Consider the following 24,096-nt stretch of genomic DNA (forward strand, 5'->3'; position numbering starts at 1 on the left):
AAATGTGCCTTAGTGTCATTTATGAACTCCCCCCACCCCAATATTGTCCCTCTAGGACACATACTGCAGGATGTCCGTTAATTGCCAATAACCTGCATATTTGCTGATGACACGGTAATGTTTTTTTGTTTAGTTTTTTTACTATTATACGGTTGATTAGCCTTAAGACTGTTCAAAATAAATATTTATTTGAGATGCGCGCAACTTAGGGAATTTATAAATACTACACTGCAAACTAAGTATCTTGACGTGCAGCTATCTCCCAGAAGAGGAAGGAAAAATCGAGTATCTCTTCATTTGTTTGCAAAACATGATTAGATTATGGTTTGGGGTAAGACAAAAGCTCATCTAGTAGATGTATAACTGGCATGACCACAATACCCTAAAATGAATACTGCTAGAACTCCATTGGGCAACAGAAATAAAAGAATTATCCTAGGGGTGGGTGACAGATTCCGTTCCGCCAGCAGAGTTTTGGCCACTCTGCATTATGCTTGTAATGTAATGCAGAGTTCTGGCCAAATTCCACCAACCATGTGGTGGAATTTGTTTTCTTGCACACAGCTTACAAATGGGAAGTTGGCCAGTGAGATTTGACAATTCCTAGTGTAATTTTCAGTTGCTAGGAGAGCACCCAACAAGGTATTTCCAACATGGGTGGGTGCAACCATTCCCGGTCAGAAAGCTGCTGCTGCAGTAGAAAAACTATTCAAGCAGCGGCAAAATCAACTCAAGAAGCTGTGCCATCTGGCGAGCAGTGTGGTGGCGTTCACGCTGATTTTTCAGTGAGGAACAAGCTCTCGGCGCTTAATCACAGCACGACATGCCTATTTCCGCCAATTCGCAAAATTCAGCACAACCCCACAGTTTTTTTTTTTGTAACTCCACAAAATACTGCAGATTTAAACCCCAAAAGCCACCCAGGCCTAGATTAGCTCCTATATTTCAGATGACTGACAAAACTTTGAACATGTGGTAACTAACAGCCTTACACATAATGTATTGAAGATGAAATATTCACAATGAATATCATAGGTGGCAATGTGATACCTATAGCACATTCAAGGTAAATGGGTTCTTGAGATCCATTGTCTTAATTTGAAACAAGTTATATTACATGGGTACTTGAAGTATTTAATTTGGGGCCAAAACGTCCATCTTTGACGTGACAGAGGGCCGCATTGATGCCAACGGAGTGGCGATTAAGGTAGAATTGGCAGTAAGAGGGGTGTAGGGGAAGCAAAGCATTTACATCCAGTGGCTGAACAATGTGAAACCAGAAAACCTGGGATTAATCCTGTCTTCCCCACTTTACCAAATTGTGTGATCCTAGGGAATTAATGTATTTCACTTTCCCTCCATGCTTCATTATCACATATAGAGGACCTTGAAACGCAGAACTTGTGGATGGGCTCAGTATAAACCTTTGCCGGTGTTTGATGTGATAAACTAATGTTGTTCATGTATAATAGGAACCCAAAGAGTGTACATACCAACTGACTTGACTCTTTAGTGCACTACTGGCATTGTTGTCAGGATGGGGGGAACTCACGTTTCTAAATTCATGTTTTAAAACTAACACTTTTACATTAACACTTCTCGATGTACTACTATAATCTAGTGTACTAAAGTGAAAAGGTTCTGCATGTTAATTAAATAGACTTTTTTTTTTTTATTTGGAAGAGACTGTCATATTTTGACAGTTTTGCTGCACAATGCCTTTACAAATGAGGGTGTTGCTAAAGTTAAGTGGTGCAACTCCTACACGCTGATGTCAGTTTCTTGCTTGATCCTTTTCACACCTTCAGATGCAGAGTATAAAACAATTGTCAGTACCAGTGTGCAGATATCTAACTTTGGACCTTTTTCCACACAGAGGAAAGAGGGAGAGCAGTGTCCACCAGAAAGAGGGTTATCGAAGAAAAGTATCTTGCTCTTTTGATAGGTACTGTTACTGCAGATTCCTCACCTTTAGAATAGCTACCAGAGCAATACCTTCAAACGGTGGAGGTTCTGCTCACCGTTTCTGGGAAACCGGAAACATTTAGAGTTTATCATTCTGCCAGAAGGGAGTCGGAGGGTGAAGATAGGCCAAAGGCCTTCATCCTTCCTCAGCATAAGGAAATTTCAAGACATTTCTATTACTGAGTCTGGAACCCTCTGAATGACATTTGTGGAGAGTAAAACTTTCACCTCTTGTAACAGAATGGACAGGTGCTCATCTGAGAGTCACTGTGCTGTGGGAGGGAGATGCGGCTGAGCAGAAAGAAAGGGTGGGGCTCAGCAATGCTGAACAGTTAAGAGAACCTTTGAAAATCCAGTCTGTCGGATGAGATGGATTGCCATTCTGGGAAAATCTATTGGATTCTGCCTCCCACAGGGTTGGTGTGCACAATGGCATCAACAAGGTACTAATGACAAGCCAAAGCAGCTTACAGGCTGTTATAGCAGATGAAGGGGGCTGAGGACTGCTGACCTGTGTGTTGCCTGCAAAACCCACATCCCTGGTCTCAAAAGGACTGGGGTGACTGCAACACGTGCTGATTAGGACTGGGAAGACTGGTGTTACCTATACACCAATCACCTGGAGTAGTCTTGGAATAGCCGAAAGTTGTGAGGAAACTGCTTGGCAGGGGCCAAAGACCCCAAGAGCGGGCCGTAGCCCTACGTTTCTTGAAGCGTTCCATGACAGAATCTGCTTTCTTGATGAGCAGGAATGAGTCACCGAAAAACATTTCAATAAGAAAGGCTTATATGTATCCAGAGAAACCTGTAGAGAGAATCAACGCATGGCAAAGAAGCACAGAACTGGAGTTAACTGCTTGTCACAGACAATGTGTAGTATCAGGGCCAGCACTAATCATGTATTAGCCACATCTTGACCATTCTTAATTGTCTGAGTCAATGAGGCCTAAAAGTCTTTGGGGACTGCCGGCAAGATCTTTCTGGCCATGTCCCAGAGGTCATGTGTATACTGGGCCAATAAACAAACTGCACTGACTGACCTCAATGTCAGGCTAGCTGAAGAGAACATGAACTTGCCAAATGACGAAATCCTTAGACTGAATGTACGGGGGTGGGGTGGTGCAGGGAAAGATCTGGGGTTCACTTTGCTGGAAGAAGCCTGCACAACCTGACTCTCTGAAGTGGGATGCTTAGTGAGGAAATCGGAATCGCCAGTCTCTTGTCTGTGGCATATGTGCACCTGCCTATTCAGTGGTTAGCAGGTGCCCATTAAGGTGTCAGTGAGGGCTTCACTGAATGGGAGCAAGGACTCTGGTGTGGCCGACCCAGGTTGTAAGAATTTTGTAATGACATTGGTTTTACCTTCGGCAGAGGGAAGTTGTAGGTCTAGGCCCTCAGCCGCTCGAATTACCACAGCAAAAAAGCACATTCTCCTATTTAAGGTCTAAAGGGCAAATTCAACCCTGTATCAGAGGGAAGTATCAAGCCCTTTGGCCTCCTTTAAGTGCATGTAAAACTGTCATCATCATAATGAGAGGGTAAATGATCACCAACAACTTCGTCCTTCGGTGGTGACAAGCTTTGGTCAAAATCATTACCAGAAAGACAATGCAGCCCCTGAGGATGCATCCTCGGTAGTGGCAGCATAGGATTATATTCAGGGTGAATGGCAAATGGTTGCTCATTAGCAACTTCAGACGTGACCTCCATTGGGGTTGTGTTGAAGCCAGTGAGGGGTCAGACATCTGCGCCAACCTCGGAATCTCTTCTGGTACCAGCAGCAGAGATGCTGATAAAAGAGGGATCAACGTAGGTCATGGCCCCGGAGTGGAAGTCTGTATTGAATTGTGCAAGGGCCAAGGGGGTCAGGTGGAAGACAGAATGTATCCTCTGGTGGTAATCAGACTGAGGGCCCCTGTAGATCCTTGAGGCCCAAAGGTGAACCAGATAGAGCCAGAAGGGTGCAACATAAATGCAGAACGGCCTCCTGAAAGACCTCAAAGATCCCACGGTTCAAGAAATTCGATTAATATAGGGACCAACTGTGGGATTTGTTCCACATCTGGAAATCGGGAAGGAGACCGATAGACACCATGACACCCGCACACCTTCTCTTTAGAGAGAAAAATGGCGAGATGGGTTGAGTCCTGCTTTGCTTCCTTTTCTTATGGTTTCTATTTCACTTCGACTTACCGTAAGACTTCGACTGTGAAAACAACTTTTTGTGGGAATGCCCCTGGGAACATTAGTAGGTCATCGACTTGTAACAGGAACAGGACTTTCATGAAGGTTGGGACATATTCCTGTGTTCAGTGATGTACAGCTTTGCTTCAAGGACCTGGATCCCCTTTGGGTACCTAAGGGTGCACTCATCACATAACTTCAAGCCATGTCTTAAACCCAAACAAAAAAGGCACTCCTTGTGCGAGTCCATGAATACATCTGTTTCCTGCAGTAGCAACATGGTTTGACACCTGCAATTTTCGGGGACAATCTTTTCCCTAGCACAATGGAATTTTCTTTTGGGGTCGTTGGAAAGCTGTCAACAGTGGCAGTGGGGATCCAGATCTGCGTCCGAAAGATTGGAAAGAAAGGACCTGAAGTCAGTGCACAGGAGTAGCAGTTCTGATCTGTCAGCTCCACAGGGCCACGTAGCGGCACACAGAAATATTGCTGTGAAAATCTTTTGGATCCAGTCTAGTGCCTGGGAAGTATTGTAATGGTGAGAAATCAGGGGTTAGAATTATCCAAAAGAATTAAAGATGTTATAACAACTGTATCGAAGAAAAAACGTTTTTATACCTTTCACTAAGAGCTGGCTTGAAAAATGTTATCATAACTTTTGCGGAGAGATGGTATTAAACATGTTATACCAGTGTAAACAACCCATTCTTTCCTTCTCACTCAAAATTTGTAACACCAGTGGTATGAATGTTGTACAAAGAACAAAATAATAAAAAAAACAAAAAACAAAACTAACTATTTGAAGGCATTCCAATAGAACTGTATGAACCAAGTACTTCAGTTTATAAAGTAAGATACTCGTATCTACCAATAAGTGTGTAAAAGCTTAGCAGGAGCCAGATTTGTCATTAAAGGTTCAAGGCACTCATGGATGGTTCTCACGTGGCATTGAGCATGAAAGTGGTCAAACACTGTGTTAGTCAAAGCAGGTACTTGAGAATAAAATCTCAATGTGAGCACAGACCAATTTAAGTGGTTGTTTCTTTGTGCAGTAAAAGAGTACATTGTGTTCGAAACCAGAGGCCGCTTTTTAGAAAAATAAAATAACATTGTTTTTATGCCAGCCTTGAAAATCAACATAAGAAGAGAGAAATGTGTTAATGGTTCAATTATTCACCCAAATAGAACTTTAGAACCAAATATGTATTTTCAAACATAGTAGAGCAATTATCAAGGTCTTCAAATTCAATTATGCACACTATCAACAGGGGAGCAAGCAAAACTGCAAGATGGTGCTTGAGAAACTCATTTTGTGATCTACAACTCATTTTCAGTTGTCGCTCATTACCATTCATACACAAAGCCACACGAGGCAGCGGGTGATGGAATCTTCGCACACCAGTGGCTTACTGCTTGGTGGTGCAGCGTGTTCCCGATCACACCACTGTAGTGGCACAAGGTGGGGTTAGCTGTGAAACACTGAGTGTATGGATAGGCTATTTCTATAGCATAAACCTAGGCAAAAGGCAGCGAAGCACTATACATGTCAAAGGCAAGCTTAAAGTGGGCCAGTCATAGGAAAGGGAGCTGAGTTGTGGACGATTAATGATTTGTGATCTACTGCTCTTAAGAGGCGAGTCTGCAACTCTTTCATAATTAAAGCAGTGCAGAGACACAGGGAAGACTCCAACAGGTTTAGCTTAAGGAAGCTCATGAATTTACTCCCCTAATTCACTCAGTCATAAGTATAAACAATATATTCTGGGATTAAAGAACTTTAGTTCTTGTCAAATTGCCCTAAAGATTCGGCACATAAGAATCTCTGCTTTTTTGGATTCTAAGTGATATTTATCACCACCTCAGGCCACATCGCTATACTGCATGCATGACAGAGTTGATCGTTTACTATGAAAAGTGCCACTGATAAAGGGGCGTCTTTATAAAATATACAATAAGAGTATTTTTAAAATTGCAAAACACATACCTCAACAATTTATACATCAGCACGGGCCAAAACAGGCACTAGCTGTAAGAAGGAATATAACAAAGAGGAAGCACACTGTCATCATTTTTATGTCGACTGGGAGGGAAACTGAATTAAAAAATTTGATTTCCGAACCATGGGCCTGATTTAGGTCTTGGTGGAGGGAATACTGCATCATGAACCTGATATATATCTGATCCCTTGTATTACGATCCCCAAAGGAGATAATGGGATCATAATAGGGCGGACTGGGCATCCATCATGCTTGTGATGGAGTATTCCCCTCTGCCAAGACCTAAATCAGGCCCAATGTCCGCAACTGTGCTTGCATCTGAAAATGTATGTGGAGGGGCATAGTAAGAGACTCCTTTTAAAGATGGTGTTTACAGATTTCGATTGAAAAATAAAATTTTGTGGCTTCCCAATATGAGAAACAGCACATTTTATTTTGAGTACCAGATGTTGCTTGTAAGAAACACAATATTCATCCGCAGTCTATGAAAATGTTTGTATTTTTATTAATTTTGTGTAACATTTACAAAATTCAACAAGTGTACTGTTAAGGAAATGTTTGGCTATCAGACGCCCCTAACTTCCTAAACTAAAGACAAGTTTTACTATTTCCAAGTGTTACTACATTTTATTTATACATGTCTAAATGTAGCAAAGTAAATACTTTAGAATTGACATTTTAAAAAGTGTCAATGAACACTAATAACACGTTTACATCAACTGTTCGATTAAAAAAAAAGAAACTCAAGGACTATCAGATTTAAATCCGACCTTCGGTATACAATTCCAGTGGAAAAAAAAGTTCCTGGTACATATACATTATGTAAAGTCTACCTAAAAAAGCCCTTGCAAATGGTAGTAGGTTTAAGTATGAACATTAGCTTAGCAGCTCTTCATACTTTCTCAAACATACATAAACTAATACACTCCTTCAGCAGTCTCCAACAAGTAATCTAAAGTAATATAAAATGTTAGCACCTGAAAAATATAAACATGCTACAGAACTACCGTTTTTTTTTTTATTACAGTACAATGTGTGACCTGATATCTTGGGCTTTTCAAGGAATTCTGTATATCAATGTTTTATTTTTCTTTTCAGTTTTCTGTAACAATCATTGAGGTTTTCCAACAGTGAAAATGAAAATTAACCGCCTCTAGCCACTGAATACAATTGGCTTGTCGAATTAACGGAACACACCTACATTTAGAGGTTAAAGGCATTGTTTTTTTCATGTGTCAAAATTAACACAAATTGTGGAAAATAACTTTTTTTGCTGCGCAGATGTTTATAAGAGGCATTTCTGCCATTTGTCCACTATAACCTTTAGTCTGAGTAGCACACACAATTTAGGAAAGGCTGTCAAACACAAACTACGATAAAAATGGTGTCACATTTACACAGTTTTGAAACATATTAGGCTTTAAAACCATTGCAGGAAAGAAACATATGATTACTAAAAAGCACCTTGTCATCGTTGAAACAATGGAATGGAAAAATGAGAAAACCGATTGCTTCTAAAAAAAAAAAATGAAATTCAAGTCTTATATGTCTTTAAAAACAAGACGCTACAGGATGGAACACATCATTAAAACTATGTTTGGTAACATAGCGAAGCATAGAAAAACAATTTATAATCTGCATCAGATTAAAGGTTTCCTTTAAAAACATCTGTCAGCAATCCATTTGCAACAGGTTGAGATTCTCAAATTGTTGACCTTCATGTGGCTGTTCAATAGGACTCTGGTATCACAAACTCAAATTCATTACCGCCTTGAGATGGACTGTCTTTGAAAATGGGCTGATCTCCAGGTTGAACGAACACATCATCCCAGCTCATAGGTTTGGCTGGTGAACTAGACTTTGGTGACACAGACGCTGGTCGCTTTTTTTCATCCTCACTTTGAACAACGGCATTGTTGACTTCTGTAGCGCTGGTTGAAGGTTGTGCATTGCTCTCAGGGGGCTGTTTGGCATGTGGGGACTTGAAGGGATGCAGACGATAAAGCTTGGGGTCTCCAGAAGGGTCTTGATTATGAGCTGATTTCATATGCGTAGACATAATCCTATGGTTAATGAAAGACTCTCCACATGTCAAACACTGATACCTTTTCTCCCCCGTGTGTATGACCTCGTGCTTTGTACGGTACTCTGCCAGCGCATAGACTTTATCGCAGTAATGACAAGGATACTTCCTTTCCCAAGAATGAACGTTGTAGTGTCTTCTCAAACTGGTCCGAGAAACATAGGATCTTTTGCACACAAGGCAGATGTAATAGACCTTTCCATCAACATTCAGCTCATAGTGATCTTCGTGCTTCACTTTCACACGCTTGCTGTTCGGAGATCCGTCGGCTGATTTTGGCAGTTGGACTTCTCCATCCTCATCAGGGTCATTTTTTATTGGGATAACAATATCATAAGTGTCTTTGTCCTCACCAATATTTGCATAAACCTTGCAGCCAGTTGATAGCCCTCCAATATCTGATGGAGTATCTAATGTAATTATTTTTTTACCATCCATAATGTGGTGGGAGCCACTTCCAATCCCACTTGAGCAGTCTTTACTGCTGCCAGGATTAACATCAGCAATTTTTATTTTTAGCTCACCTGGTTTGGAAGTGGTTTTTTTATGAAAAGTTGCTTTTTGTGGGTTCTGAAGTTTTGGCCCATCAAAAGTGGGCAATTTGTCTGTGTTTGCAAGCTGACTAAGAGTGCTGGGTAACAAATTTGGGCAGGAAGGCCAATTGACACTGTTCAGAGTGAAAGGCTTATTTACAAAAGTATTAAAAGAAGGGAGCTGCTGAGCAAGAAAATTCATTGTTTGAGAGAGATGATTCTGAGCAAAGGTGCTTATGTTTGAAAGAGGATTAAGCTGTTCTCTGTCAGGCTGTTGTGGATTTAGCAACTTAGTAGTGGAAACTGTGGATGGTTGAGAAAAGCCAAGGTTCGTACCACTGGCTTGAGCTTGACCAGATGTAGTAACAGGTAGAGAATTTATCTGAGATGGTATATCTTTTAAAGGCAAGTGGTTTGGAAATTCTGCATTTAAAATTAATGGCGTTTGAGCAGAAATGGCGTTATTCATGCCCATCTGTTGGCCGGCTATTTTAACTATTTCTGGATCTGTCCTTTGCTTTGACATTTCAGGATGATGCGAAACACATGGCATCAGAGGCATATGCCCAGAAGGGGAAATTACATCCTTAGACTGTGTTGGGCTTGGGCTAGATATTTTAGCAGATGTTGCCATTTGAGGTGGTGTAACATCTTGGAACTGCAAATTGTTTGAAGGGGAAACACTACTATTTATGTCAGGTTCTTGTTTGGGCAGTTTGACCATATCCAGACAGGTCCTTTGCAGTGTAGGAGGCACAGGTTCAGGAAAAAAACTACCAGATTGTGTTTGACCTGGGCCTGATATACAGGCAGCTAAAGAGTTTGCTTTGTTGGACAATTTTTCCGTATCTGAAATTATCTTTTCTGCTTTTGGAGAGACACGATCAGTAGAGAGACCAGTACCAGCCTGGATCTGACTTAGACTCGGAATGCTAACAGGTAAAGAATTTGTAAAGTTGGCCAATTTAACCACATCTGAACTAGTCATTTCCAGTTTTGGAGCTTTAAGTTCAGGACTGGAACCAACACAATCTTGTGCCCGAGTAGGACTTGATATATTAACAGATAAAGAATGTGCAGGGTTGGGCAAAGTATCCATATCTTGACTTGTCGCTTGTGGTTCTGGTAGCGCAAGTGGAGAACAGGAAACAACTTCAGTTTCTGTTTGAGTTGGACTTGATATATTAGAAGATAATGATTTTGCCTGAGATGCCATGACAGCTTTTGGAGGAAGGTTGGTTGGTGATGGAGAGTTAGCCTTTGGAGTCAATGGTGTTTGATCTGAAATGCTTGTGTTAACACTCATCTGCTTGTTGGGCGATTTAGCTATTTCTGGACTGTTTTTTTGTTGCGCTCTTTCAGTATCATTTGAAATACGTGGTTTTGGCGGCAATGTCTCAGAACAGAAAATCACATCATCATCTGATTCTTCACTCTTATCCTGGCAATTACCAGCTTTGGTTGATTCGTGGAGCTCTTCGCTGGAGATGTTACTTGTCTCAGTTACGATAGGTGTTGCACTACTACCACTGTCTTTAGTTAGTACGTATTTAGTGGCAGGCTTCTCAGTGTTGATACTCTTTTGGTCAGCATCAGAAGGTGAAGCTTTTACAGTGTTATCCTTGACACCACTTGTCATGCTCTTCATCTGAGATAAAGGAATGCCCAGGTCTGCAATAAACCTAACTCCCAATAACTGTCCAGATTTAATCAATTCCTCCAGTAAATCGGTGCGGACCCCAACAATTTTAGAGCTGTAAATATATTTAAGTATTTCTGCAAAGATCTCAGCTCTCACAAAACTGAGTTCAACCACTTGACCCGCAACAGAAAACAATTGCTGAAAGTATGTGCTTGATGCAGAAAGAATATTTCTGTGGGCTCTAAACTTTTTGTCTTCCACAATGACTGTGACATCACAAAATATTCCATGGAGACGTTGCTCATTTAAAGATGACAATAGTGTGCGTGAGTACTGGGTATCAGTGGCTGTAATCAGTTTTCGGCTCTCCATGCCTACAAAGTGGAGGGAAAAGAAGCGAATATTAAAGATTTTGATGTAATTAATGTTTTTTATGCACACAATTTGATCAAACTATCCTTTAAGCATTGGTTATGGGATAGGTTGAAAGATACTCTAAGTTACCAAAAAGAGAAACTTCTGTTCGTAGAACATCTTTTCAGACTATGGCCAAAAGAGGAGGCAATCACCAAAACTTTTAAATTATGTATTTACGTATTTATAGGTGTGCAGACAACCTATGTGAAATTTTAACCTTCTACAGTACATAGATTCTAATACAATCAAGGTGCTGGTAGAGGCGGACTATAAGGCATCTAGTGAGTTACTCTGTCCTCTCCTGAACCACCATCTCACACAGAACTTAATATACACGGTCACGTAAGCAGATGCGAGTTATAAAATCAGAAAATTTAATTAAATGTAACTGAAAAGTGGACGTAATGGAGAGTTAAGTACAGTAACACACGATAATAGATAAATGTGAAAAACAAATCGATATGCAGCATTATTGGCACTTCTGACAATACACACCTACATACGTGACTATTTGTTTGCTTCCCTAGAGCTATGCTTCTCCGACATAAACCCCATGCCTCCCACTAAAAAAGGAACATGTGTATTACTTGAAAATCAACTCTTTTATAAAGTAAAGGAGTGGATTTAATGCTGTTACAGGATGTATTCTTGCTCAACATCGAGATTACCAAAACAAAGGTTGTGAAGTGTTGCAGTGTAAACCTAAATAAAAGGAGTTCCATTAATGTCATAACAGGATCTCTAAAAAAAAGAAATCCATATCTAACAGAGCCTTGTTTAGGGCAAGTGCTCTGCCCTACAACATCATCTAACAAACATCTAAAAATGGCAGGATTGCGTTCTTAATTCTGAAGCATACTCTTGTTGAGCGCACATCAGAATGGAAACATAGGTGTTTCAGATTATTCAATATAATTATTTATCCAAAGCATGTAACACTGGAAATACTGTAAAATAAAACCTAACATTTAAATCACTTCAAACTTCTGGATATGGTGAGGATTTCAATAAGGCAGAATGGTGTGAACGGGATCCTCCATCCACAACTGTGATACTGAAAAGTCAAACGAAGTTTAAGCAAGCTAAATTGGTACACTATTTTTATGTTTGTTTATTACACCTAAACCACACATCCAAGTTTGCTTCTTGGGAGGTCTCCTCCGCCACAGCTTAATAATGAAACCAACGGTCGGAAAACTTGTCAGGTACACCAGATGTCACCATATTACCGAAACACAGCTGAGTGGCAAATCCTGAAAACACCATCTCTATGTATTGCCATTCCTAGCTTCAAACAGGGGCCTATAACAAGGGTGAGGGCATTTAACAAACAGTATAGCCAGAGGCAGAAGGGCTCTAAGGCTATTAGAGCATTCCGACCACTAAGGGTAGAATGTTCTGAAATAAAAAGGGAGAAACATGAAGGCAAACACTTGAATGTTGGAGCCCCGTTCTTATACCAAACATTATATACCAGGAGCTACTCCATTGTCTACAATGGAGCTCTGATCATTCCTGTGTTGTCATTTACATTGTGAGATAGCTGCGCAGGTTTTTTTTACATTTTGGTCAAGAATTTGTTTTGCATCTATTTTGTTAATAAGATATTTTGTTCATTTTAAGATACAGTATCTGTGATACAGGTTTAATATAATGACTGTAGCTTTTCTCAAATGGAAAACAATTAGCTTTAGTGGTTCACATATATTACCTCTTATACCACGTCTCTTTAGGCTAAGGATTAATAGATTAATATTTTTTTAAAAAAATTTCAACTTCGTATTCAGATTACATCTTCGAGCAATTCTAGACTTTCCTGAGCGATTATTTGAGATTTCAGTTATTCCACAAACCATTCTTAACATTTCTTGGTCTATTCTTAGCTGAACACGCAAACAGCTTCAGTAATGTGACCAAAGTATAATCTAATGTGATAGCCAGGGCTGTATTAGTGCCTTGAAGTAAAACTGTCAAAATTAGTGTATCAAGATTCTTTTTCACAAGATGAGAGAACTTCAGATAAGGACTTATGTGTAAAGTATTGAACCAAATAACCTTACATTTCAGATTATTTTTATTGATAATCTTGTTAATGTTTACCCAGTGTACTTCCAAAGTTTTTCCTTCCTCCATCAGGACCCGAAAAAATATGTTTAAATCTTAATTTATCACTATCAAATCATGGCGTAAATCCATCTGCATCTCTATGACAAGGAGTTAATGACCAGTCGTGAATGGACTATACCTCAAACATCTTACTCCACTCTATAGTCAACCTCCAGTTGTCTCTGCCTGAGAAGAATGGAGTTCTTAGAGGAACCACCAGTACAAAATAAGATGTAAAGGAGGTTTCGGCATGGTTTGTTATTAAAAAATAAATATTAACTGAGCATTTTTTCATGAACCTGAGGATGCAAATAAAAACACCTAAAATGCATCAAGCACAACTTAAGGTGAAGACTACTTATGAAGACATGAAGGACATCACTTGTAAAGTACTTAAAGGAATATAACCCATATCTTAAAAACCACTAATACTCTTCTAATCAGGTTTTTCTAGAGCCATTCCAGTTTTGACAAATGTCAACATCAGAGTGGTTAAGCGGTTGCATGGGTGGCTGGTACTGTAATTTTATGATGTCCAAAGAGATTCCCTTCTCTTGGAAGCCACTCATCCCCTGAAGATCAAACAGAAATGATTGACATTGAGATTTGGTGATATTCCAACTTTAGACCTTATACCGAAGTGGAGGGAGGATTGTCCAAGAGGGGATTGCAAATGCTGTTTATGCCACTAGGCAGACAAAACATTGCAGCAGGTTCTCTACCCTGTACTCGCCCAACAGCGAAGTATGCTAAAAAAAAGTTTTAATGCATTAGGGATTAGGCCTTGTAAATCAGCCACAATTGAGTCATTAGATCAAAGAAACACAATGCTTAATATTTGATTAGTACAGTTCCTGAACATTTTTAATTCCCTAGTTATAGCAGTACCGTAAGCTCAGGAGGCAGTCAAGATGGACGGCGAAGAAGCCCCATGTAGAAGCTCTTGAAATTCACTTAGATCATGGTCAGGTGCTAGGGATAATGCAATCACCTGGGCTCCCTATCCCACTAGATTTGATATTACGTCTGCTCTCCTTCAACACCCACATGATGCATCACAAGTATTTGTTGCACGTTTTGTACATGTTTGCAGATCGTATAAGCCTCTGCTAGCCTCACACATCAAAAATGAGTGCAGCTGCATTTTTGAGTAATTTTGCACAGACCTTGACCAACCCTGTGGTAGGTCCCTTTTGGATGTTAGGTAGAATTGGGACTACCTAAGTCATAATGAATGGGGAAGAAGGCCTCTGATGGAAGCTTTTGAAATCCACACAGAACAGGTGGCTGTTAGGGATAGTGCCCCCCTCAACCCCATTCTGTCAGGTTGTAGATTAGGTCACTTTTTTTTTTTTTTACCACTTACATGATGAAATATTAGTATTTGTGTCACATCTGGCATATTGGCACACTATACTCATATCACCTATGAGGATATGTACACCTTTGCGTAATTTTCCACATTGTATAGGCCTTGACCATCCTTCTTTTATTGCAGTTCGTTATGGGATGTTAGATAGAATTAGGGCTACTTGATTCTGTTTACTGGCTAATGACCGAAATAGAAAGAAGATCTGCACAGTTGCACTTTACGCACTAAACTGCAGATGTCGGTATCATCAGAAATAGATGAGCTTGTACTTGCACATATTGATTGTATATGGCTGACTATTCCTTTTTCAAATCTTTGCTTATCTACTGAGTTTTTTTTTACCTGTGTATTTAATAGCGGTTATGGTTTTAATTGACTAATAAACAAATGTACTACTATTAAACTCTAATACTGAGATCCTTATGCAAATGGAGTAAACTCAGGGCCGATTTAGGAGGCCAACAGTGGGTAGTGTAGTCAGTTTTGCAAACTGAGCTTCCACCAAGTGGAGGACCAACCTAAAAAAGAAAACTTTAGATCAATTTTGGGCACACAATGGAAATAGGACATAATTGCAACTAAAGGTCTCAAACATTGATTCACATCATTTAAAAATTACTCTGTAGGCTTTGAATTTCATTAAAAGACCAGAAGCTACCATTATGCATTAATCTTTTAATATACTCCAATACAGCACTTTAAGGAACATATAACATCAAAAACTGACGATACAGAATAGAGCCTTCCTCAACATATATGTAGTTCAATCACAGAATATTCTTCCTCTTTTAAATGCTGCTCCTCAATCAATTAAGTCACACTTCCATTTTCTTTACACTTAAAATCCTTAACTGCTGTAATGGATGTATTTTCTGCTCTTAATGGTTTCCAATCTATAGAAATTTACTAGATAGGTATTTGTCATGATGTTGTTTGGGCTCTTCTCTTTGTTAAGTTATCTTTATTGCCTTAATGTTTTTGTCCTGCTTAAGGGACACTGCAATGTTTACTTCTGTCTCCGTTATACTTTACTGTTTCTTGCCAAGGCATTATGTTCTGTAATTGCCTCCGTGTAATGTTTCTGTCTTAAGCCTTGCTCACTTTTGAGTCTACGGCAGCTTCAGACGCGCACCCCAGCAAGACGCATGTGCTCGGGGGCCGCTGCCAGTCTTGCATCAGCTGTAGGGCCTCCACGATCGCACAAGGGCCTCACCTGCAAGCCGCAACAAGCCTCTGTGCTCTGGCTGCACACCAGACTTTGCCATAAATGCAGAGGCCTGCTGCAAGTGTGCCAGCTCCTCTGATGCTTCAAGCAGAGCTCTGTACATTAAAGGAATGCGTTGAACAGCGGCGTGATGCTGAGCCAACGCAAGATTTGGGGGCCATCTTGCTTTGGTCTTGTCCCATTGTTGTTTATGGAGAATACTATGCAGTTTTTTGGACTGTAACGATGACAGTTGACATTTACAGTATCCTCACTGAGGTGATTCGACGGCAGGAGGGGTTTAGGTCTGGAGAGTTAAAGTTTGGGTAAGAAAAAGGAGAATAAGATTTAATTTTGTATATTAAATTATTACTGATTTTTAAGCAGTATGGCAGAAAAACGTAAAATGTTACCCCAGATCCCCTGAAGAGATTATTAAAAAACGTATACAACATGAAATGAGAAGTTATATTCAAGAGACCACTGATAAGGTCATGGAAAAAAGGAATAATAAAAGGGGGTCGGATAATGAAAATTTATCCTTATCAGAGGGTAATGGAGAAAAGCAAGGCAAGAAAAAATAGGAAGACTATGCACAGTGAAAAAGGGCACATACCTTTAAAGAGAATGTTAGGTCTTAGCACCTTAAAAGGGAATGGTGCCCTAAGTGGCATGCAATCTAAGAGGAAAGGTGTCCTATGCAGCACATAGGAGATAGGTGTCTTGAGCGGCATTCAAAAGATGGACACTTGGGACGAATTTTTGGAAAATGTATATCAGAAAGGTGACAACATTGTTTGATGAATAGCAGGGGGACACTGGGGGGTGATTACCTTTTTACTGAGGATGTTATTCCTTCTATCTTGAAGGATAGTGTTAAAACCCCTTAGGGGAAGAAATGTTCTCTCTCCATAATATAAATGCAGAATGGTGGCCCTTAGAACACTTGGATAACTTTATTAAGAGGCAAATTAGGAACCCACTTGAAAAAGAGGTAAGGAATATGTTAAAAGTGGAATGCTTGAGACCTGTAATCAACAATAAGGTCTGCCTCTCTCTAAATTTAGACCCAAGCTGATCACCTATTTAAGATTGGCAGAGATCCCAGGAAAGGTCTAGAAAGGTCCTTGAAACAGTGCCATGACCGGCTTGCTCCTGGATGTGGATGGCACATTAGCTCGAATAACTGACATAACTGAAGAGGCATACATCAACGGTCTTAAATTGGACCTCGACCTTTAAAGAAGTTGGAACCAAAAAGCTCTGGTGCTGTTGGGCAACGCCAACACTGCCTTAACGCCGAAAGGCATAAGGCAGCTTTAATGAAAATAAACCCAAGCTAGGGGACTTAGAAGGGAAGAAAACTAGCGAGAACACGAAGGGACTTTTATTAGGAAATATGTTGCCACCTTCACAGCCATGGATAAGTCTCAAAACAATATGAGCAGAGTGTTCAATGGAGGTGTTTTTTTGGCAGGGCTGGCAGAAGGGGACTTTCTGCCAGTTGTGGTTACCAGCGGTGCCAATTCAGTAACTACAAGCAGAGAGACTATGGGAAAGGATATCAAGCCAGTGTGGGCGCTTCCTTCTACCCTCAAAGATGTCACTATCGGTGAGCAAAAGGAAATAAGCCCCATGCCCAGGGATTTGCTGGATACAAAGGTGAGTACAGTGACTTCTTCCCTGAGAAACGTAGGTGGGGGTCGTCTAAAATATTTTACCAGTGTATGGGAGACGATAATGCAAGACCCACAGGTTTTAAAAACAATTCAGCATTTCAAAATAATTCCACAGAAATCCCCATTCAGTACGTCCCTCCAAGAGAGCTGATTTTCAACTCAGACCAACAGAGTGTGGTAGACAAAGAGATAAATGTTGATGAAAGGGGCTATTTTAGATGTGAGCAAATAAAACAGTTTTTGTAAGTAAACTTTTCCAGGTAGAGAAAAAAAAGACTAGGGCTGGAGACCCGTTATAAACTTGAGGGACAAACAGATTTCTTGTTTACAGATATTTCAAGATGGAAGGCATCCATCTCTTGAGAGACATGCTGTTTAAGAACGACTGGTTGGTAAAGTTGGATCTGAAGGATGCTTACTTTACAATTCCTATGGCAAGGAGCAGCCAGCCTTGCCTTCAGTTAATTTGGCAGGATCAACTTTACCAATTTTGATCCCTTCCATTTGGTCTATCCTCAGCACCATGGTACTTCACCAGGTGATGACGGCAGTGGTAGCCTACCTAAGAGAGAGGGGTATTCGAATGATCATTTATTTTGACAACATTTTAGTAATGTAACAATGTCAGAATCAAATCCTGAAGGATTTGGATATGGTCAAGAATTTACTTGAAAAGTCTAGGTTTTATTGTGAACAAGGAGAAGTCTGTTTTGATCCCAGCATGCACTCAGAAATTTTTAGGTTTCATGATAGACATGGTCAGTATTGTTTATTATTACCATTAAACAAAGTGTCCAAGATAAGGAAGGCGATTCACTGTGTACTCAAAAGAGATTTTGACACTAAGGGAACTAGAAAGGCTAATAGGTCTCTTATCCTCTTCAACAGAGGCATTTTTTCCTGGTCTGCTACAATATCATGCATTGCAGGGAGGAGAGAGCCCTCGGGGCATGCTTATGGTATGGAGACAATATAAAACTAGACCAGGAGACGAAGATGGAATTAGGTTGGTGGTTACAGAATTTAGATGCCTAGAATGGGCAAGCAATTTTTTGGTGTACTCCGGACTTTATTTTGGAGTCAGATGTAAATCTTTATGGCTGGGTGCAGGTTTGGATATACAGGAGACTGCTGGACTGTGGTCAAAAACGTAGAAAGCAACATAAATTGTTTGGAGTTGTCAGCAACTCTCTATGCTGTCCTCAGTTTCTGACATTATTTGCAAGGCAGAGCAGGATTGTTAAAGATGGACAATGTTTCTGCAATGGGCTATATATATGGAGAGAGAAATATGTTCTGGTACTAGTAACTCCATTCTGGATGTCACAGGCATGGTTTCCAATGCTTTTGGAACTGGCATGTGAAATACCATTTTCTCTTCCTGCAATGGAGGGTCCTTTGAGAGATGTAGAGGAACATCCTCTATTTCAGAGAGAGGATCTTCAGGCATGTCAGGACTTTCGGGAAAGGCTGAGGAGTTACTCGAGCATCTTGGGCACCAGGCACTAAGCAAAGATATAAGGGAATTTGGAAATAAAGAGTAAGTTGGTGCATGGAAAGGAATCTGGATCCCGTGGAGGATTCTGTAGAGGAGGTAGTTAACTTTCTGGTGGAACAATTTGATAAGGGCCTTAGTTACAAAACAATAAAATGCTACAGATTGGCAGTCTCTGCTGATCACAGCCAGGTGAATGGTTGGAGTGTAGGGAAAATGTGTTGGTTAGGATGGTTCTTAAAAAGCATCAGATTGCGGAGACCTCCTAGACCAAGATATGAGGTCCTGTAGGATGTCAATTTGGTTTTATCATTGGTAACCTCATGGCCTGGTAAAAGATATTTGGAATGGAAAAGACTAACTATGAAGTTAATATACTTGTTGTGTCTCATTTCTTGTCATAGGGTTTGATGTCAAAGCATTGGAGGTAACTAACAGGGTTTATGACCCTTTTGGAGTAATCCTTAATGTTACAAAAATAACTAAAACAATGTCAGAGACTATTTATTATCCAAAATTTGATGCATGCAAGAAGCTGCCTGTAGTAGATTGTATGAGAGAATAGGATTCTATAATGCAGGAGTTTCACCCTGACGGGGTGGACCTATTAATGATTTCTTTTGTGAATCAATTCAAGGCAGTAACTACAGCTAATATTGCTACAGTGTTCCATGCAGCAAGTAGATGTCAGAAATTTAAGGCACATTCAACGAAAGGTGAAATGGCGACTTAGGCCTTTTGAAAAGGTGTCAGAGGGGAAGATATCATGAGAGCGGCTGATTGGTCAAATGTTTGGGTGTTTGCTAAACATTATTGCAAACCAATTAAGCACATGGCAAACAAGGTTTACAGGGCTACCAACATGCAAAATGAAAGCCTCTGCTCCTGTAATGAAATAGCGATTCTCCAAATAAAGTGCCTAGAAAATCTGAATTTCATTAAAGACACGAAGGATAGCATTATCCTGCCTTCCCCTTCCTGGTTTATGGGAGCATTATATACGTTACTGTGTTGTTGAAAAAAATGTAAGTATACATTTATAAGAAAAACCTTGGTTAGTTTATATTTGGAGTGGACATTTAACACATTTTTCTGGTTTCAGAAAACAAGCAATAAGTCAGTGGATGAGAGCTAGTGTAAGGAAGAAGGACGTGAATAAGAAGAGAGTACGTTCAGACAAAGAGAAAGGAGCGAGTTTTGCAAAGAGGAAGATGATTCCGTAATTGGACTATTTTGGTCAATGGGAGATAGCACAGGATGCAATCAGTCATGTGTTGGGTGAGTTCAGTGGAACCCACCTTGGGTTAAGTTCTTACGGGCCCTCATACCAAGCAACACCAGTCAGATCAATTTTACCTGGCTCGTGGGGCTGGGATACATAGTGGAGCTGGCTATCCTTGGTGCTGTACGGGGCTTGCAGTCCTGGGATGACACCTTGGCAAAAGGTACCTTGCAGGTTGAGTTCAGCGAGTCCTTTCATCCTGGAGCTGGAAGCTAGTCTCAGGGAATGTTGAATGGATCCGCAGGCACGTGAAAATGAAGCACTTGGCAAAAACCCATTTGTGGGTGGAGGTACACTCTATCCTCTGGGAGTAGAGGACATTTGGGGTCCCAGAATCTGGATTCAACAGCTGGAACTTTGCCACCATGTCCGACGACTCGGGGTGCAGAGGTGGCTTTGCAGCTGTCAGTCATGGGCAGGTCGTGCCAAAGATGCTTTGCCACTTACTCAAAGTCGTCTCCTTCAGGATGTGGGGTCTCCACAGTGGGGTTGTTGCAGATGTCAGTCACTATTGCTGAGGGTCTCTCTGGGATGTCCAAGACAGCGCCAGTTATCGGGCTGGTGACAAACAAGTCTTGGCAGCAGCAAAAGTAATCCACTGGTACTCCATAGGCTGGAGGGCGACTGGAGCGGCGCAGCGGCTCGAAACTTGGTGTGAGCCTCACTACAACTCCTGGGGTGTAGGTCACCATTTCTCTGTGGGCTCACTTATGAAGGGCCCGATGAATTGCACTTTCTGTGATGCAGCACAATGATTCTTCTGCAGGCTGCAGGTGACTGGTCCCATCAGTCAGGGGAGTCTGCTTTAGTTTCTGGTGTCCACTGGGGTTCCTCTTGCAGGGAGCAATGAGCTTTTGCCACAGCACATGTTGAATACAGAGTTCCAGTATATGGTCTTCTCCTCTGGGCACCTAAGTGCCCTATCTTTGCACTGCGGCGGAGTGCAAAGTGCTGTGGTGCAAAATGGTAATCCTCATATGATTTACAACTGACTGAAGAGCCAAGCTTCAACAGCTAGTGTCAAGGTAAGAGTATACGTATAATCTTAGAATGTGGGCCATGAATAAATACTCAATGCCTAGGTGAAGCTGTACGGCAGAACGGTGAATTGGAAGTGTTACAGACCTACAAACCAGGGAGTATACATTTGTGGAACTGCAGAAAGTGTAAATGAAAGTATGTTTTTCGCAGGTCCAAAGACTCTATCCAATCCCCAGGATCAACGGCGGAGGAGACCAGGGCATCTTACAACTGTTGTTCAGAAGGAAGTTGTTCAAGAACTGATGATCTAAAATTGGTTCGAGTTATTGTCTTCCTATAACACCAAGAAGTAATGGAAGTAATAGCCTTTGCCCCTCTCCTTCTTGATGTTTCACTCTATATCCCCTCTGGCCAGCAATGACTGGACTCCTTTCACAAAGACAGAAACATGTTCTGCTGAAGTCTTAGTGAAAATAGGAGGAAATTCAAGGGAGGATGACAGAAAAGGAAGACCGTGATCCTGGCTAACAACCTTCAGAACCCACTATTCCAAGTTAACTGCACACCAGTGAGGTAAACAAAAAGGTATCCTTCTCCCTACTGGCTGAAGGTGATTCCCAAAGCAGAAATCAGAGTGGCTTGGAAGTGGCAGGTGAAGAGGAAGACTGAGTGGCCCTGTCCTCTGAAACCATGAAAGGGAGTACAGGCTAATGAATAGGTAGAGAAGGCTTCATCTAAGCGAAGGTCAGGACCCAGGAGTAATCCCTGAACTTCTGGTAATGTTGATGAAACTGGTGGGCCAGAAACAGTAAGTGCAAGGAGCTGGTCAGAGCACTGTTATTTTTTAACCACTTTATGGTTGATTCACCATGGCTCTCAATGGCCTGAAGCCATCAAAAAGCATAGTCATATGGGATTCCATAGAAAAGGATTTGGGGTATAGCCTGGTGTGACGCTTAATCACATTAGTGCTCATACCATAGCCTCAGTCTGTGGTGGCCAGACTAGCTGGTAAAATGCACTTGGTTGCATTATGTCTGTAGTGGACATTAATGCAAAGGTATTTCAAAGCTCCCCAGGGAGGTCAGGTAAGATCTCACTCAACATATCCCAAACGGCATGAGAGTACCTCCCTGACAAGCAAACAGCATTCAGAGACTGTAATGACAAACTGGCAGAAGGTAAAGGGCACCAATGCCTCGATTTTCTGTTAGCTGGAGCAATAGAGAAGGAATTTGGGTTCACTCTCCTCGCCAGAAACTGAACTGCAGGGCTGTCTGGAGCAGAGTGTCAGAAAATCGAGATCACCCACACCAGGCCTACAGTGCCTAGTTAGGGAACAACTTACCAGTGGCGCCGAACACAATTTTGACCACGCCGCAATGAGGGTTTCCATCGTAGCTTCATTAAAAGGAGGCAAGTGCACCAAAGCTAAGGGCCATGTTGCAAGATTTCTCTAAGCAACTTTGTTTTACTTTCCACAGTTGGCAACTGCAGCTGAAAACAAGTCTGAGGCTGTAGGGATCACCAGTGCAAAGGAGGTACATTCCTCAATGGAGGGCTTAAAAAGTCTGTCTCAAGGCCACTAGAACTCACAGGGTTTTATAAATATAGATCAGCTCCAGTATGGTTGGGTGTTGGGAGGGGAAATAAAGAAATAAAACGCAAGTCTCCTTATTCTCCCCCTACTGAATATTCTGAATCCAAACCAAACATGGCCTTAAGGCACTGAAAATGCTGGTGTCAAGAGTAAGGCACTGCCGGAGAATCCTCTCACCCCATGGGTTGTGCCTTAGTGATCTTCTAACAAGGCACAGGCCAAGACCTAACTTAACTCTGTTCAGGGCATCAAACAGGCTGAAAAAGGCATTGCCTTTGGCAATAAAGTGAATGTGCAGTCTAGCACTGGAAGGCATCTGGGTGGAGGTGTAGTGGGGTCAGTCAGCACCATGGTAGGCCCCAACAGTGAAGTATGACCGTAGGCCCCTATAGGATATATACAGCGCGTAGGCACTTTAAAGGGAACATGATTCGTTTGAAATAGCTGCAGCATCACTTCCTAGTATGAAGCCTATGATGACTGGGGAACTCTGAGTGCATCAGCTCTGGTTGGGGAATGGTGTCGGAGATAGACTAGTGGGGACTCCAGCCCACTCAGTGAGGATTGTGCAATCTCTTCCTGGAGCAGGAGGAACAGGGAGAGGACTCCCACCTCGACTTCTTATGTTTCTACCGAGACTTGTCTTTCAACTTCTTCTTGGACTTATCACAGAATGGAGACTTTGATCTGTACTGGGATCAGGACTTGCAAGAGGGATCGGACTAGAAATTTCGAATGCAATCAACCTCATTTCTTGTGCTCAACTTCACCCCCCCCCCCCTTTCTTGTTGGCCTTTGGACACATGAGGGAACATTACCTGCATGACTGTGAATCGTGCTTGGATTAAAGAATCCAGAGGTAAACATCATGTAGGTGTTTAACTGACCTCTGCTTTCGTAAGTCTGAAGCATGTAGCCTTTAAGGGTTAAATATTCCCAGCACTCTCATGAAAAATCCTTTGAAGTTTCTGAAAAAACGACAAAAGTTAGGAAGTGTAGCTTTGGATACGTATCAACGGGTACAGAAAAAAAAAAAAAAGAACCGACTTCAGCTTGCAGGGGTGGCACTTATATATATTACGCTGCACCATCATATTGCGGCAGAACAAGGCCACTGCTGAGTCCTATTTCATCACATACGGGGACGTGCTAACAAGTTTATGGAGCCTGGTACATTCAAACGATGAGGAGTCTAGAGTCAGAATTAGCTATCAGAATGGTTGTTACTGAACAATAATTATAATAATACCACTATTGCCATTTATATGTGCTATGTTAATTTATATTTGTTTAAATTGGGGCAACAGCCTAGTTCAAAACAGCAACAATAAAGGGTGAAATGTTTTTTGTAGGGATGGCAGGTTTGTGCTGCTTAGGTTTTCACCTATCACTCCCAATACCAATGATGGTGTCATAATAGTAACAGTGGCCCTTTGTAGTGTAACAGGGCAATCCACAAAGGGAGTTGCTATCTGGTTTTGCCAGGCGCTGGGCCCCTGCCGCTGGGGATGACAAGGCAAGAGACTTCCTCGGGCAGGCGGATGGAGTCCCCACAG

At 41.3% G+C, this 24,096-nt stretch overlaps 2 protein-coding genes across 2 annotated transcripts in view; both read right to left on the minus strand.

The window, feature by feature from the left end:
* The window catches only part of LOC138262270 (transcriptional regulator Kaiso-like), a 297,541-nt gene that overhangs the window by 149,143 nt on the left and 124,302 nt on the right, over positions 1-24,096 (minus strand). The gene's annotated exons all lie outside the window — the stretch shown is intronic.
* LOC138262264 (transcriptional regulator Kaiso-like) overlaps positions 6,628-24,096 on the minus strand; it is a 141,486-nt gene continuing 124,017 nt past the window's right edge. The window contains exon 2 of the mRNA XM_069212141.1: positions 6,628-10,778. Coding sequence (XP_069068242.1) covers positions 7,876-10,776 — 2,901 coding nt within the window. The 5' untranslated portion in view covers positions 10,777-10,778 and the 3' untranslated portion in view covers positions 6,628-7,875. The remainder of the gene's footprint in view (positions 10,779-24,096) is intronic.

Source organism: Pleurodeles waltl, chromosome 2_1 (genome assembly GCF_031143425.1).
Source record: "Pleurodeles waltl isolate 20211129_DDA chromosome 2_1, aPleWal1.hap1.20221129, whole genome shotgun sequence".
Lineage (NCBI taxonomy): Eukaryota > Metazoa > Chordata > Amphibia > Caudata > Salamandridae > Pleurodeles > Pleurodeles waltl.